Source organism: Tupaia chinensis, unplaced genomic scaffold, assembly GCF_000334495.1.
Source record: "Tupaia chinensis unplaced genomic scaffold, TupChi_1.0 Scaffold141530_1, whole genome shotgun sequence".
Lineage (NCBI taxonomy): Eukaryota > Metazoa > Chordata > Mammalia > Scandentia > Tupaiidae > Tupaia > Tupaia belangeri.
The window spans coordinates 1,962,336-1,974,536 of NW_006201391.1; the positions used below are offsets into that span (position 1 = coordinate 1,962,336).

At 42.2% G+C, this 12,201-nt stretch overlaps 1 protein-coding gene and 1 pseudogene across 2 annotated transcripts in view; both read left to right on the forward strand.

Annotated features, from left to right (window-relative positions):
- ADIPOR2 (adiponectin receptor 2) overlaps positions 1-12,201 on the forward strand; it is an 83,248-nt gene that overhangs the window by 37,417 nt on the left and 33,630 nt on the right. For both annotated transcript variants that reach the window (XM_006163240.3, XM_006163241.3), the window contains exon 2: positions 9,426-9,677. In XM_006163240.3, the coding sequence (XP_006163302.1) occupies positions 9,507-9,677 (171 nt within the window). In that variant the 5' untranslated portion in view covers positions 9,426-9,506. The remainder of the gene's footprint in view (positions 1-9,425; positions 9,678-12,201) is intronic.
- Positions 928-3,269, forward strand: LOC114005066 (periphilin-1-like; annotated as a pseudogene).

Here is a 12,201-nt window from a genome sequence, read left to right on the forward strand (position 1 = left end):
TGGAAGCAGCCTGAATGTGATGTGGTTGCTCCGCAATCCCTTCTCCATTCTGTTAGGGTTCAGGGCACATGTGCCTGGTGTTTTTCGAGCGTCTAGGGCTGAGATTTGAATTAAATTTGACCACATGGGATCTGGCTTTCTTAACTACCAGGCTATGGGCCGACTCAGCTTTTTTTGTTAAGTGTTGGTACAATAATTGGATCAGGTAGGTGATCACATTTAATTTTAAGAGATTTTTTGTTTTGTTTTTTGTTTTATGTTTTTTGTTTTTTGCTATAGGGCATGTGCACTCGCTAGAGAGGCAGAGAGACAGAAAGCAAGAAATCCACCCCTCCCCCCAGGGGAGCGGAGGTCACTCCACAATCTCTTCTCCTTTATTCTCTTTTCCGGATTCTGGACATAGACAAATATGAACCTGGTGTGAGTTTTAAACTGCTGGGTTCAGGACTTGAACTGTAGTTGACTATGTGGGAGTTCATTGTCATAACCATTACGACATCTGCTGGTCCCAGGACCTGGTTTTTGAACTGTGCCTTTTGCATCTTCCAAGCATGAGCCTCTGAGCAACCAGTTCACCCTGTCTAACCTTGGATTCCCTCAGCTGCAGGAATGAGGCATTGAACCTTTAAGATGGCTATGAAGAATAAATGTGATAATAGGCACCTTGACGACATGTATTTATATCTAAACATATCTAATTACTTCCATTTAAAATTGTAGCCTTGATATATTAGGTTTTTGAAGTGCCTGAATACCTGTTCCTCAGACAGTTTAGATACAATCTCAGTGTACTTTTCACAATCGAAGCTTTTTTTTTTTCTAATTTTTACTGTAGCTTACATGCACGAGAGAGAGAGAGAGAGAGAGAGAGAGAGAGAGAACGAGAACCCCCAAGGGGGGGATTTATTTTGTTTGTTTTACAGTATTATTAAGTTGTCATGTGGAAAAATGTATGTTTTTAGAGTTTACATTTTCTGCCGAGTTGTGTTTCAGATTCCATCAGTCTCATCTAGATTGAGTATCTGGTTGTCTTCATGTTATTTATAACGATTTTCCAGGTGTATCAGATAGAGAGACAGAGCCTTACACAAACGTTGGAGAGGAGCATAGCAGTGAGTCGTTACTCTTGATAACTACCCTGCAGTTCAGAAATTGTAGCTTGTCGTGCAGACCTTTTCTGAACAGCCTTACTCTTCTGCCCTTGCATGTTCATACTTGGAATTTAAGATTTGGTTAGGGGGCGGAGCGCGTTTTACTTTTGCTAGTGGGGGGTGGGGCAGATGCGTGGCTGCTGCTCCTGCGTGGATGTTGCGGGTGTCTTCCGTGGGTGAACGTGGAGTGTCCTGCTGCGTTTGAATGGTGCTGCAATTTTGCCCTTGCTGAGGGTGGACAGACGCAGTGGAGTTTAGTCAAGTGTCGAGTCTAAGATACAGGCAGAAAATTGCAAATAGATCAGAAGTGACCTAGAGATACGCTCTTATTTCTGCAGTCTGCTAGTGAGGCACTTCACAAAATCTCTGTGAACAAGTAGTGGCTTACAAGAGATGAAATGTGGTCCGGGGGACGATGTGAGTATGAAAGAGTTCCAAGAGAACGAGTACCTCCTCGAAGTCACTCCAGTGATGGCAACCATAGAGTAGTTAATACTGTGCCAAAGAAACCTCCACCGCGGGAACCAGCAGTTAGCGTAATGGCTATGTTGCTGGACTCCCATGTAGTCGACCGCGGTTCGCGTCCCAGACCCGGTGGCTTAAAACTCACACCGGGCGCGTGTGCGTGCGTGCCCAAGATCCCGAGAGGAGAATGGAGAAGGGATTGCGGCGTGACCATCCCCCCTAGGGGGTGATTTCTCGCTTTCTTTCTCTCTCTCTCGCACGCGCCCTATAGCGAAAAAAACCTCTCCAAAAACCCGCCCCCCATAGCGAAAAAAACCCCCCAAAAAAAAAAAAAAAAAAAAAGGAAAAAGAAACCACCACTGCCAGACAGACCTGGTGAAGGAAGCCACAGTAGGTATTACAGTCACGCTGATTACCGGAGTATGACGAGGGTCGTGGTTTTCCCATGAGCGAAGAAGTGGTCCGCCTCCCAGAGGAGGAGATTCTGGTTATAGGTGGACAGGAGATGATCACTCTGCAAGCCGGCAGCCTGATTACAGGGACATGAGAGATGGCTTTAGAAGAAAAAGTTTCTACTCTTCCCGTTATGTGAGAGACCGGCCGAAAGGACTCTCCACACAGCAGATCTGGCTCCAGCGTCAGTAGCAGAAGCTACTCTTGAAAGAAACAAAATGTACTCTTTCCATCAGCCATAACATAGAAGTAAAGAGAGACCTGTCCAGTCTTTGAAAACATCAAGAGACACATCACCTGCGGGTTCTTCAGAGTTCCTTCATCACAGGTGTTAGACAGACCCAGTAGGCTTACTGAAAAGGAGCTTGCTGAGGCCGCAAGCAAGTGGGCTGCCGAAAAACTAGACAAGTCGGATGAAAGTTAACTTGCCTGAAATTTCTTTTTTTTTTTTGCTTTTTTTTTTTTTTTTTTTTTTTTTTTTTTTAGCGTGCATTTGCTCACGGGAGGGAGACAAAAGATAGAAAGCGAAAAATCACCCCCCCAGGGGGGATGGTCACACTGCAATCCCTTCTCTTCCATTCTCCTCTCGGGATCTTGGGCACACACGCACACGTGCCTGGCATGAGTTTAAGCCACCAGGTCTGGGACTCGAGCCGCGGTCGGCTACGTGGGAGTTTAGTGACATAGCCATTACGCTAACTGCTGGTCCCACTTTCCTGAAATTTCTGAGTATGAGGCGGGAGCCCCGGCACCATTGCTCATTGATCAGCCAGAAGAACCTGAGTCAACTGCAACAGACGGCATAGAATTATTTGAAGATGGCCAACCAGTTGCTCTAAAGCTGTAGCATCGAAAACCAAAGAGAGAGGACAGGTTTACTGACAAAACTGTGAAACCTTTGGGATGGTGGTGAAAATGCTGATTGAGAAAGATCCTTAATTAGAAAAGCCTATACGGTTTGCATTGAGCCAGAATTTACATGAAGTAGGTGAGCTGTGTGTTGAAGAGCTCAAACGTTTCATTGCAGAATATGATGCTTATGCTCAAGATTTTGGAGAGCCTTTTTAGAGGATTTCTTGCTCAGACAAAAAGTTTTTAGATGTCTCCCTGCCTCCCCTGGATTGTATAAATCCTAAGTATATGAAATTTTTGTGATGAAGAGAAGTACTTTATGATCGTTAACTACATTTTTAATGTCAAATAAGCATCCAAAATAGTCTGTTAGGGGGACCAGCAGTTAGCGGAATGGCTATGTCACTGGACTACCACATAGTCGACCATGGTTCGCGTCCCGGACCTGGTGGCTTAAAACTCACACCGGCGCGTGTGCGTGCGTGCCCAAGATCCCTAGAGGAGAATGGAGGAGAAGGGATTGCGGCGTGGCCATCCCTCGTGGGGGGTGATTTCTCGCTTTCTGTCTCTCTGTCTCTCTGGTGAGCATACATACCCTGTAGCAAAAAAGCCTCTCCCCCCCCAAAAAAATACTTATCATCATCATCATCATTTTTAAATTTGCTACAGTGTACATGTGGGAAGAGAGAAAGTGAAAGAGCAAGCCACCAGGTCTGGGACACGAACTGCGGTTGGCTGTGTGGTCTGCTGGTCCTTGTAAAGTTTGGTTTAAACTCATGTTGAGCTAGAAAAAAATCTAACTCTGCCTTGTTTTAGAGAAAACCAGAACATTACTTTTCCCCTCCCCTAGGGAGTTTGTATTTCCTCCCCTTCTTATTTATTTATTTTCTTTAAAGAGAGTCTGGCAGAATTCCAAAATCTCTAAGAATAAAATACTGAATACTGAATGAAGTGAACTCTCCAGCTGGCAGAAACCCTCTGATCCTGAATTGCTAGTGGGTTATGCTGGTCTCCTTTGTACTTTCCTCCACCTTCTGGGATTTGATGAATTCTGCCACTCAGAACTGTCTGGCAGCTTTTGTGCATGTTTACTAATGGAGTGGGTGTGCTTAAGATTTTTCAGGCCAACCAGTGGCATAGTGGTTAAGATGGCTGGATCCCACGTGGCCAGTTGTGCAGTTCAAATCCCAGATCCAGTGACTAGCCAAGTGTATGTGCATGCCCAAAAGCCCGAGAGGAGAATGAGAGAGAAGGGAATGCTTTCTCACCCCTCCCGCCCCCACAAGTGCCCCATAGCAGAATCGGGGAAAAGAACAAAGCGATAGAGACAGATTTTCTTTTATGTTGGATAAGAAACCATTTTGGGTATTTTTCTCTGTTCTCATCTGGGACTACATTTTTAGATTTGAAGAGCAGACGAGTATTTTTTCAAAAAATCAGTGTTAATAGTTGCATTAAGTAGTAAGTGTATTTTTAATGTATTAGATCAGTTTTCAAAGATTAATGTTTCTTGATTCTATTTGGTAAAATTTCTTTTGTAACACTTCTATACTATCAAAATTTGGGAAATAATCCTTGCTTTTGTTTTGAGGGTTAGTAAGTAAAACAACAATAAAACAATGAATTCCTTGAAAAGACAGTTGGGAATTTACTCTGCTCTAGGATCTGTACTTGGCTCTGAGAATAAAGGATGGTTAAGTTCTTGTTCCCTGCACTTGTATCTGTGCTGGTAGCCTAGTAGAAGATATAGGTAAGGAAGAAATAAGGTGTTATCAGAGTTCTAGGTGCACAGTACACCATGATAACACACCCCTGCTTGGGGGACTTCCTGGAGGAGAGGAGATGGCCTGACCTCCTGAATTCTGGAAAAGGAAAGTGTTAGCAAAATGAGAGTGGAAGTAGGTAGATGCCAGACTAAGTGCATTGTGGAGGGCGTCTGGAGACAAGAGGGAGTCACTCTTGTGGGTACTCTTGGAGGACCTGTGCCCGAAGAAGTGGCCATTTGGTGAGGAGAATGAAGTTGGATGCCCTGTGAGCCATGCCAAGGGATTTCTGCTTTATTCTGTTGCTATGAGCAGGAGTGATTAGAAGATTTTAAATAGGAATGAGACATTACCGTGTTTTAATTTGAGCTTGATTAAAATGTTTTTAAAACTGCAAGCACTGGGACCAGCAGATGGTGTAATGGTTACATCACTAGACTCCCACATTGTTGACCGTGGTTTGAGTCCCAGACCTCAGCAACTTAAAGCTCATGCCAGGCGCATATGCATGCCTGCCCATAATCCCAAGAGGAGAGTGGAGAAGGGATTGTGGTGTGGTTACCCCCAGCCAGGGAGGGGTGATTTCTCTCTTTCTGTCTCTCTGTCTCTGTGTCTCCGGTGAGTGCACAGGCCCTATAGCAAAAACCAAACAAAAAACAGTGAGCACTTAAGTACAGGTGTTTTTTGATATGATGAAAGACTAGGTGAAATCTGAAGGAAAACCAAAACTACACCGTACCATCTCAGTCTGTTTTATATCTAGGCCTTTAATCTAGGATTGTCAAGTTATAGTCTCAAGACCACTACATACTCTTAAATATTGAGTGACACCCTGCGGGGGGCACATGGCCTTGGTGTAGTCCCTTCTCTATTTTCCTCTAGGATCCTGGGTGTGCACGCACATGAACCCAGTGCCTCCCTCGATCTGCTGGACCTGGGCTTGGAACTACACAGTCGGGCATGTGAGTGAACTCCAGCCACCCTAACTATATCACCAGCTGGCCCCCAATTTTAAATTTAAATTTTTTACTTTTTAAGTGTTTTTGTTAAAGACTTTACAAACACACACATCGGCTAGCTCTACACAGCGTTTGGATTTTCATTGTTGTTCATCACTGGAAGGGCTATAGATGAATAAAACAACACAAGATTAAATCAAGAACACTGCAATAAATGTGGGATGCGTGAGGCTGCTGCCAGTGTAACACAGCATACATACTGTTTTACAGCAAACTTCAAAGTAGAAGGGGTACACTCCAAACCAATGATAAAGTTTAATAAAGGAAATATATTGGACTGCCAGGAGAGTCACGGCACATTTTTGCATAGAAAACTGTCATGACTTTTCTGACAACCTAATGTAGACCAGGAATAGTCATTTATTGTCAAATATTATGTACTGGACAGAGTTGTATGTACTGTAATACATTTTTTTAATTGAAAAATTTTTAGGTTTTTTGCTTATAGGGTGCCTGTGCTTGCTGGAGAGAGACAGAAACGAAGGAAAGTGAGAAATCAGTCCCCTCAGGGGGAATGGCCTTCTCCATTCTCCTCCTGGGATTTTGAACATGCACACCCTTGTGCCTGCCAGGTTTACCAAGCCACCAGGTCTGGAACTCGAACTGTGGGAGTCCAGTGTCTTAACCAGCACACCACCTGCTGGCCCCTGTATATACTTTATGTGACTGGTAGCCACATTGGGTTTGTTTATACCAGCATCAATCACCACAAACACATTGAATAGGGGAAATACAAACTCAATTTCTACAACAATACTCTGACAACACAGATCACTTCTGTGGTCCCCAATGTGTGGGTCTTTCTGCACACCAGCAGGCAAGCAGTCAGTTCTGCGGGACCCCAGCCTGGAGTACTCTAACTCTGTTTGGATGCTGTCTATCTAGAGATGGCGTCAGATCCCATAGGTTTGAGGCTTAGTCCTACAAGGCTGACCCCACTCTAGACACTACAACTTCCTCTTTGTGTTTAATTTGCACTTCCCTGGCTAATGATGTGGAACGTCCTTTTGTAGTGGAATGGCTTCTGCGATGATATCCAGGTTCTTGGTGTTTTGGATGAAATATGCAAATACCATAAGGAAAAGGTCGTTTATTAAGTAAAAGAGAAAGTACACTCCTGAGAGGTAGGAGTGGGCCTGAACAGACAGAGAGAGTGTGTCTCAAAAGGCCTTGGGAGTTGCATTCTGTGAGGTTTATACTTGTTGATCTAGGTCATGTTGGTTGAGCATTAGCTGGGCCACTGATTGTTTTCCCCTTACTGACTCTGTCAAATGCGGCTGGGCCCACTGCTTTCTCATTGGCTATATTACATGTGGCTTAATCAGCTAGACACACTCTAGACACTCTCCATTAACCTCTTGCCTGCATTACCTTGGATGGGGAGTTTTCTGCCCTGATTGGGTTTTTCTATCTAGCCACATGGGCAGATACTCCAGCCCCTTTACCCACTTCCATTTGCTAGCTTTTTTCTGCCTCACTTTCATGTGATTATTTGCCGTCAGTATATTCTCCTTAGTAATGTATTTGTTCATGTCATTTTCCATTTTCTAATTGGAGTGTTAGTTTTTGTACTGTTCAGTTTTTTTAAAAGACGTGTTTTATTTAACTATTTTTTTTTTTTTGAGAGGTTTTTGCTATAGGGCATGTGCGCTCGCCAGAAAGACAGAGAGACAGACAGACAAAAAGTGAGAAATCACCCCCCAGGAGGGATGGCCATGCCACAATCCCTTCTCCTCCATTCTCCTCTTGGGATCTTGGGCACACACGCACACGTGCCTGGCATGAGTTTAAGCCACTGGGTCCGGGACTCGAACCGCGGTCGACTACATAGGAGTCCAGCGACATAGCCATTACACTAACTGCTTGCCCCTTTGTTTTTAATTTGACCACAGGGACAGAGTAAGAGAGTGAGAGAGTGAGTGAGTGAGTGAGTGAGTGAGAGAGAGAGAGAGGGTTGTAAAGTGAGAAAGCAAGCTGCTCGTCTGGGACTTGAACCGTGGTTGGCCATGTGGGTATCCAGCACCCTTAATCACCACACCACCTGCTGGCCCCTGTACTGTTCGATTTTGAGGGTTCTTTACATATTTTAGAAGGCTGTGTTGGAAATTTGATGTGCAGGTATTTTCTCCCAGTCTGTAACTCCTCTTTTCAGCGAATCTTTTTCTTTTAATGTGTGTGCTTGCTGGAGAGAGAGAGAGAAAGAATCTGAATGTGAGAAAGCATTCCCCAGGGAGGCTAGCCACATTGCAGTCCTTCCTCTTCCACTCAGGATTTGGGACATGCATGCATATGCGCCAGGTGTGTTTCTCAAGCTGCTAGATCTGGGACTGGAGTCAGACACCTGGCTATGTGGGTTCTAATTGCCTTAACCCCCACGTGGCCCTACTTTTTCAGTGTCGTAAGAGGGTTTTTCACAAAAAAGCTAATTCGGATGAAATCCAGTTTATCCGTTCTTGTTACAGATCATGCTTTTGATGTCAAATAATTGCAGAACTTGCTTATCTCTAACTCCTGAAGATTTCTGCTTGTTTATAGTAAAAGTTGTATAGTTTTGTGTTTTACATTCAAGCCTATGATCCGTTTTGAATTTGTATGAGGTGTGAGGTTGCAGTTGGTTTTTTTTTTTTTTTTGCCTATGGATGTTCAGTTAGTCCAGCACCAGTTTTGAAAAGGTTTGCATGTCAGATAGCTTTTGCCTGTTTATTAAGGAATGGGCATATTTGTGTGGATCATTTCTGGTTTCTCAGTTCTGTCCCAGCTGTCTGTGTGTACGTTTCTTTGCCAGTACCACACTCTGTTTTTACCGCAGCCTTCATATGGTAGACCTTCATCAGGTGAAGGGATTCTTTACCCTGTTCTCCACACCGTTGAAGATTGTTTTAGCTATTTAGAATCTGTGTTGTCCATATACATTTTAGAATGATTATATCTACAAAATTCTTGGTGGGATCTTGATAGGAATTAAAAGAACCTATAGGTCAGTTTGAGAGAAAATTGACATCTTCACTGTATTGAGTTTTTTTGTTTTGTTTTGTTTTTTAAGAGAGAGAGATTTTTGCTATAGGGCATGTGAGTTTACCAGAGAGACAGAGAGATAGAAAGTGAGAAGTCACCCCCAGGGAGGATGGCCATGCTGCAATCCCTTTTCTTTCACTCTCCTCTTGGGATCTTTTGGGCACGCATGCACATGCACTCAGTATGAGTTTTAAGCCACTGGGTCTGGAACTTGAGCCACAGTTGGGAGTCTATCAGTGTAACTGCTACACTGTAGTATATGAAGCTATTACAGTCTTTCTGTAAATAAATATGTTTTTAATAGAAAAAGTAGCAATATATGATAAAAAAAAAAAAGAAAGGTGTAGAGAGAACAAAGTAAAAAGTGTTTTCCCCATTCCAGACCCTAGGATCTTTCATATGTACTTCTGTATCAAGAACAAGTGGTTTGAATTGTTCCCAGTAATTCTGTGTATAATTGTATATTTTTGTAACATATACATGGAAGTATGTATGTTGTCTTATATCTTGCCTTTTTAAATTTAAAAATAGATTTTTAGCAGTTTTTCCTATCTGCAAATATAGTTTTTTATATATTATTCTTTTATTGTTTGCAATGATTGCTGAATATTGTTTTTCGAATGTGTAATATAATTGATGTTTTCTCTGAGCATTCACTTAATTGTGTTTATTTAAAATACATTTATACAAAATTTTTCTCTCCTTAGAGAACTCACTACCTTGGAAGTCCATTCTCCCAAGAAAGAAGGGACAGAAAGATCTCTTTGTAAGAAAGGCTTGGGTATCCCATGAACGAGCCAGCAGAAAACCGATTGGGGTGCAGCAGGACTCCAGAGCCAGACATAAGGCTCAGAAAAGGACACCAACTTGATGGTACAAAAAGAGATGATAATGGCAACCACCAAGGACATTTGGAGCCCATCTTAGAGGCATCTGTTCTTTCTTCCCATCATGAAAAAGTAAGTTGAAGGCGGAAGGGTGGTAAATGAAGCACACAGTTTATGGGGATATGGCAGAAGAGCAGATTTTGAAAATATATGGAGTTATTGCTGGTAAGAGGAAGGGATGTTGAGAAGAAACCTTAACAGATCTGTATTTATCAGGATAACTTACTTATTTTTAAATTTGCCAGGGGTGTCTGTGCTTGCCAGAGAGAAGAGGCAGGGGGGGAATGTAACCGCCAGTGGGGCATGGTCATGCTGCGGTCCCTTCCCTGTTTCTCCACACTGTTGGGATTCTAGATGCACATGCTTGTGCCTGGTGTATTTTTCAAGCTACTGGAGCCGAGATTTAAACTGGGTGGTTGGCAATGTGGAATCTGGCTCCCTTAACCACTAGGCTATGGGATGGCCTGAGTGTCTTATTCTTAAATTAGCTCAAGTATTATTTAGTTTTATAGTTATGCCTTTTTTGCTGACACTTAAAATCATAATTATGGGACCAGCAGTTAGTGTAACGACTGTGTCGCTGAACTTCCATGTAGCCAACCATGGTTCGAGTCCCAGACCCGGTGGCTTAAACTCACACTGGGTGCATGTGCATGTGTGCCCAAGATCCCAGGAGGAGAAGGGATTGCAGTGTGGCCATCCCCCCTGGGGTGCGATTTATTGCTTTCTATGTCTCTGTCTGTCTCTGTCTTTCTGGTGAGCACATGTGCCCTATAGCAAAAACCTCTCCAAAAAAGAAAATCATACTTAATTAGCTTTATCATGTTTAAGGGAGAAGAAATCGATTTTTGTAGTTACTATATAGCTTTTCTTGTTGGATCATGCTTTAATTATGATGTTACCAGTGATATTTTGAGAGGAATTCTAATTGCATTCTGGAATTGCTTGTATAGAAATTGTCCCCATACTTTGGGGGTCAGGAGAAATCTGAGAGCAGAAGGCAGTTTAATCTTTCCTTTCACTTCGTAAAGAAAAGAGCAGCCTTCAGTTACTCAGGTAACTTTACCTGGAAAGAAGGCATAAATATTGATATTTGTGGGCAGTGTCAGAAAATCATTGCTATAGACATTTTGTTAATGTACTTAGTAACCTTCACAGTGTGTAGCATGCATTCAAGGTGTGGTACTACCATGGTTTTCAAACCAAGTCTTGTCCACTAGCAGGTTGTGAAGTTAGTTGTAGTATTTTAAAACATTAAAAAAAATTGAACAGCAAAATAAAATAAGAATACTGTGCTGCCCATATGTAGTAAGTGATATACATTTCAACTTATTTGTTGAACTTTGAAAGTTTCATATATCTATGTGTAAATGTATAAATATGAATACTATATGAAGTACATTTCTTCCTGTGGGTTGTAGTCCAAAACATATTGAAAGTCTGTACAGAACAGCAGTTTTACCATCCTAAGAGAGAAGCTAGTTGTGTGAATAACAGTGTTGCTGGATTGAACTTCCAGATGGTTGTCTTTTCCTTTCAGGCCTTGTATAAGAATTTTAGCAAAGTGTCTTAGTAACATTGAATATCACATTATGTTGTACACATTTGTTAATAGTTTCACTAGTTTTTTTTTTTTTTTTTTTTTTTTTTAATATGTATTAAATTGCCCATATTTCTTTTTTGAGATTTTTGGTATAGGGAGTGTGCACTCACCGGAGAGAGACAGAAAGCAAAAAGTCACCCCCCGGGGACATGACCATGTTGCAGTCCCTTCTCCTACATTCTCCTTTCAGGATTTTAGGCACACACACACACACATGTGCCTAGTGTGAATTTTAAGTTGCTGAGTCCAGGACTTGAAATGCGGTTGACTACGTGAGAGTCCAGTGACAACCATTACGCCATCTGCTGGTTTCAAATTGCCCCCCCAACTCTTTTTTTCTTTTTTTTTTTTTTGAGAGAGAGGGGTTTTTTTTTTTTTTTTTTTGGAGAAAAGGGGTTTTTTTTTTTTTTTTTTTGGAGAAAAGGGGTTTTTTTTTTTTTTTTTTTGGTATAGGGCATGTCTGCTCACCAGAGAGACAGAGAGTGAGAAATCACTTCCTAGAGTGACGCCTATGCTGCAATTCTCTCTCTATTCTCCTCTTGGGATTTTGGGCATGCATGCACACGTGCCCAGTGTGAGTTTTAAACTACTGGTTTGGGGACTCAGAGTGTGGTCCATTCTGTGGGAATCCAGCCACGTAACCATTAACGCCATCTGCTGGTCTCGCTCATATTTCTTATTTTGCTGTGATACACCATCCTGTAGGCTCTTCCTCTTAGCTATATGCATTCTTGTATCCATTATAAATGTTCTCAAACTCCCACCTGACATCCCTCAAGCCTCTCCTGGTATCTACCATTACCATAGCTGTTAGAAGCTTTCAAATTTTTCATTTTCTTTCATAGAGTACAGACATTCAATATATATTAAGTGAGACAAACAGTATTTATTTTTCATAGTCTGGTTTATTTTCACTTATCGTTATATTTTCTGGTTCATGCACTTTGTATAAAATGGTAGGACTTTGTTCTTTATGACTGACTTGTGGAGAGC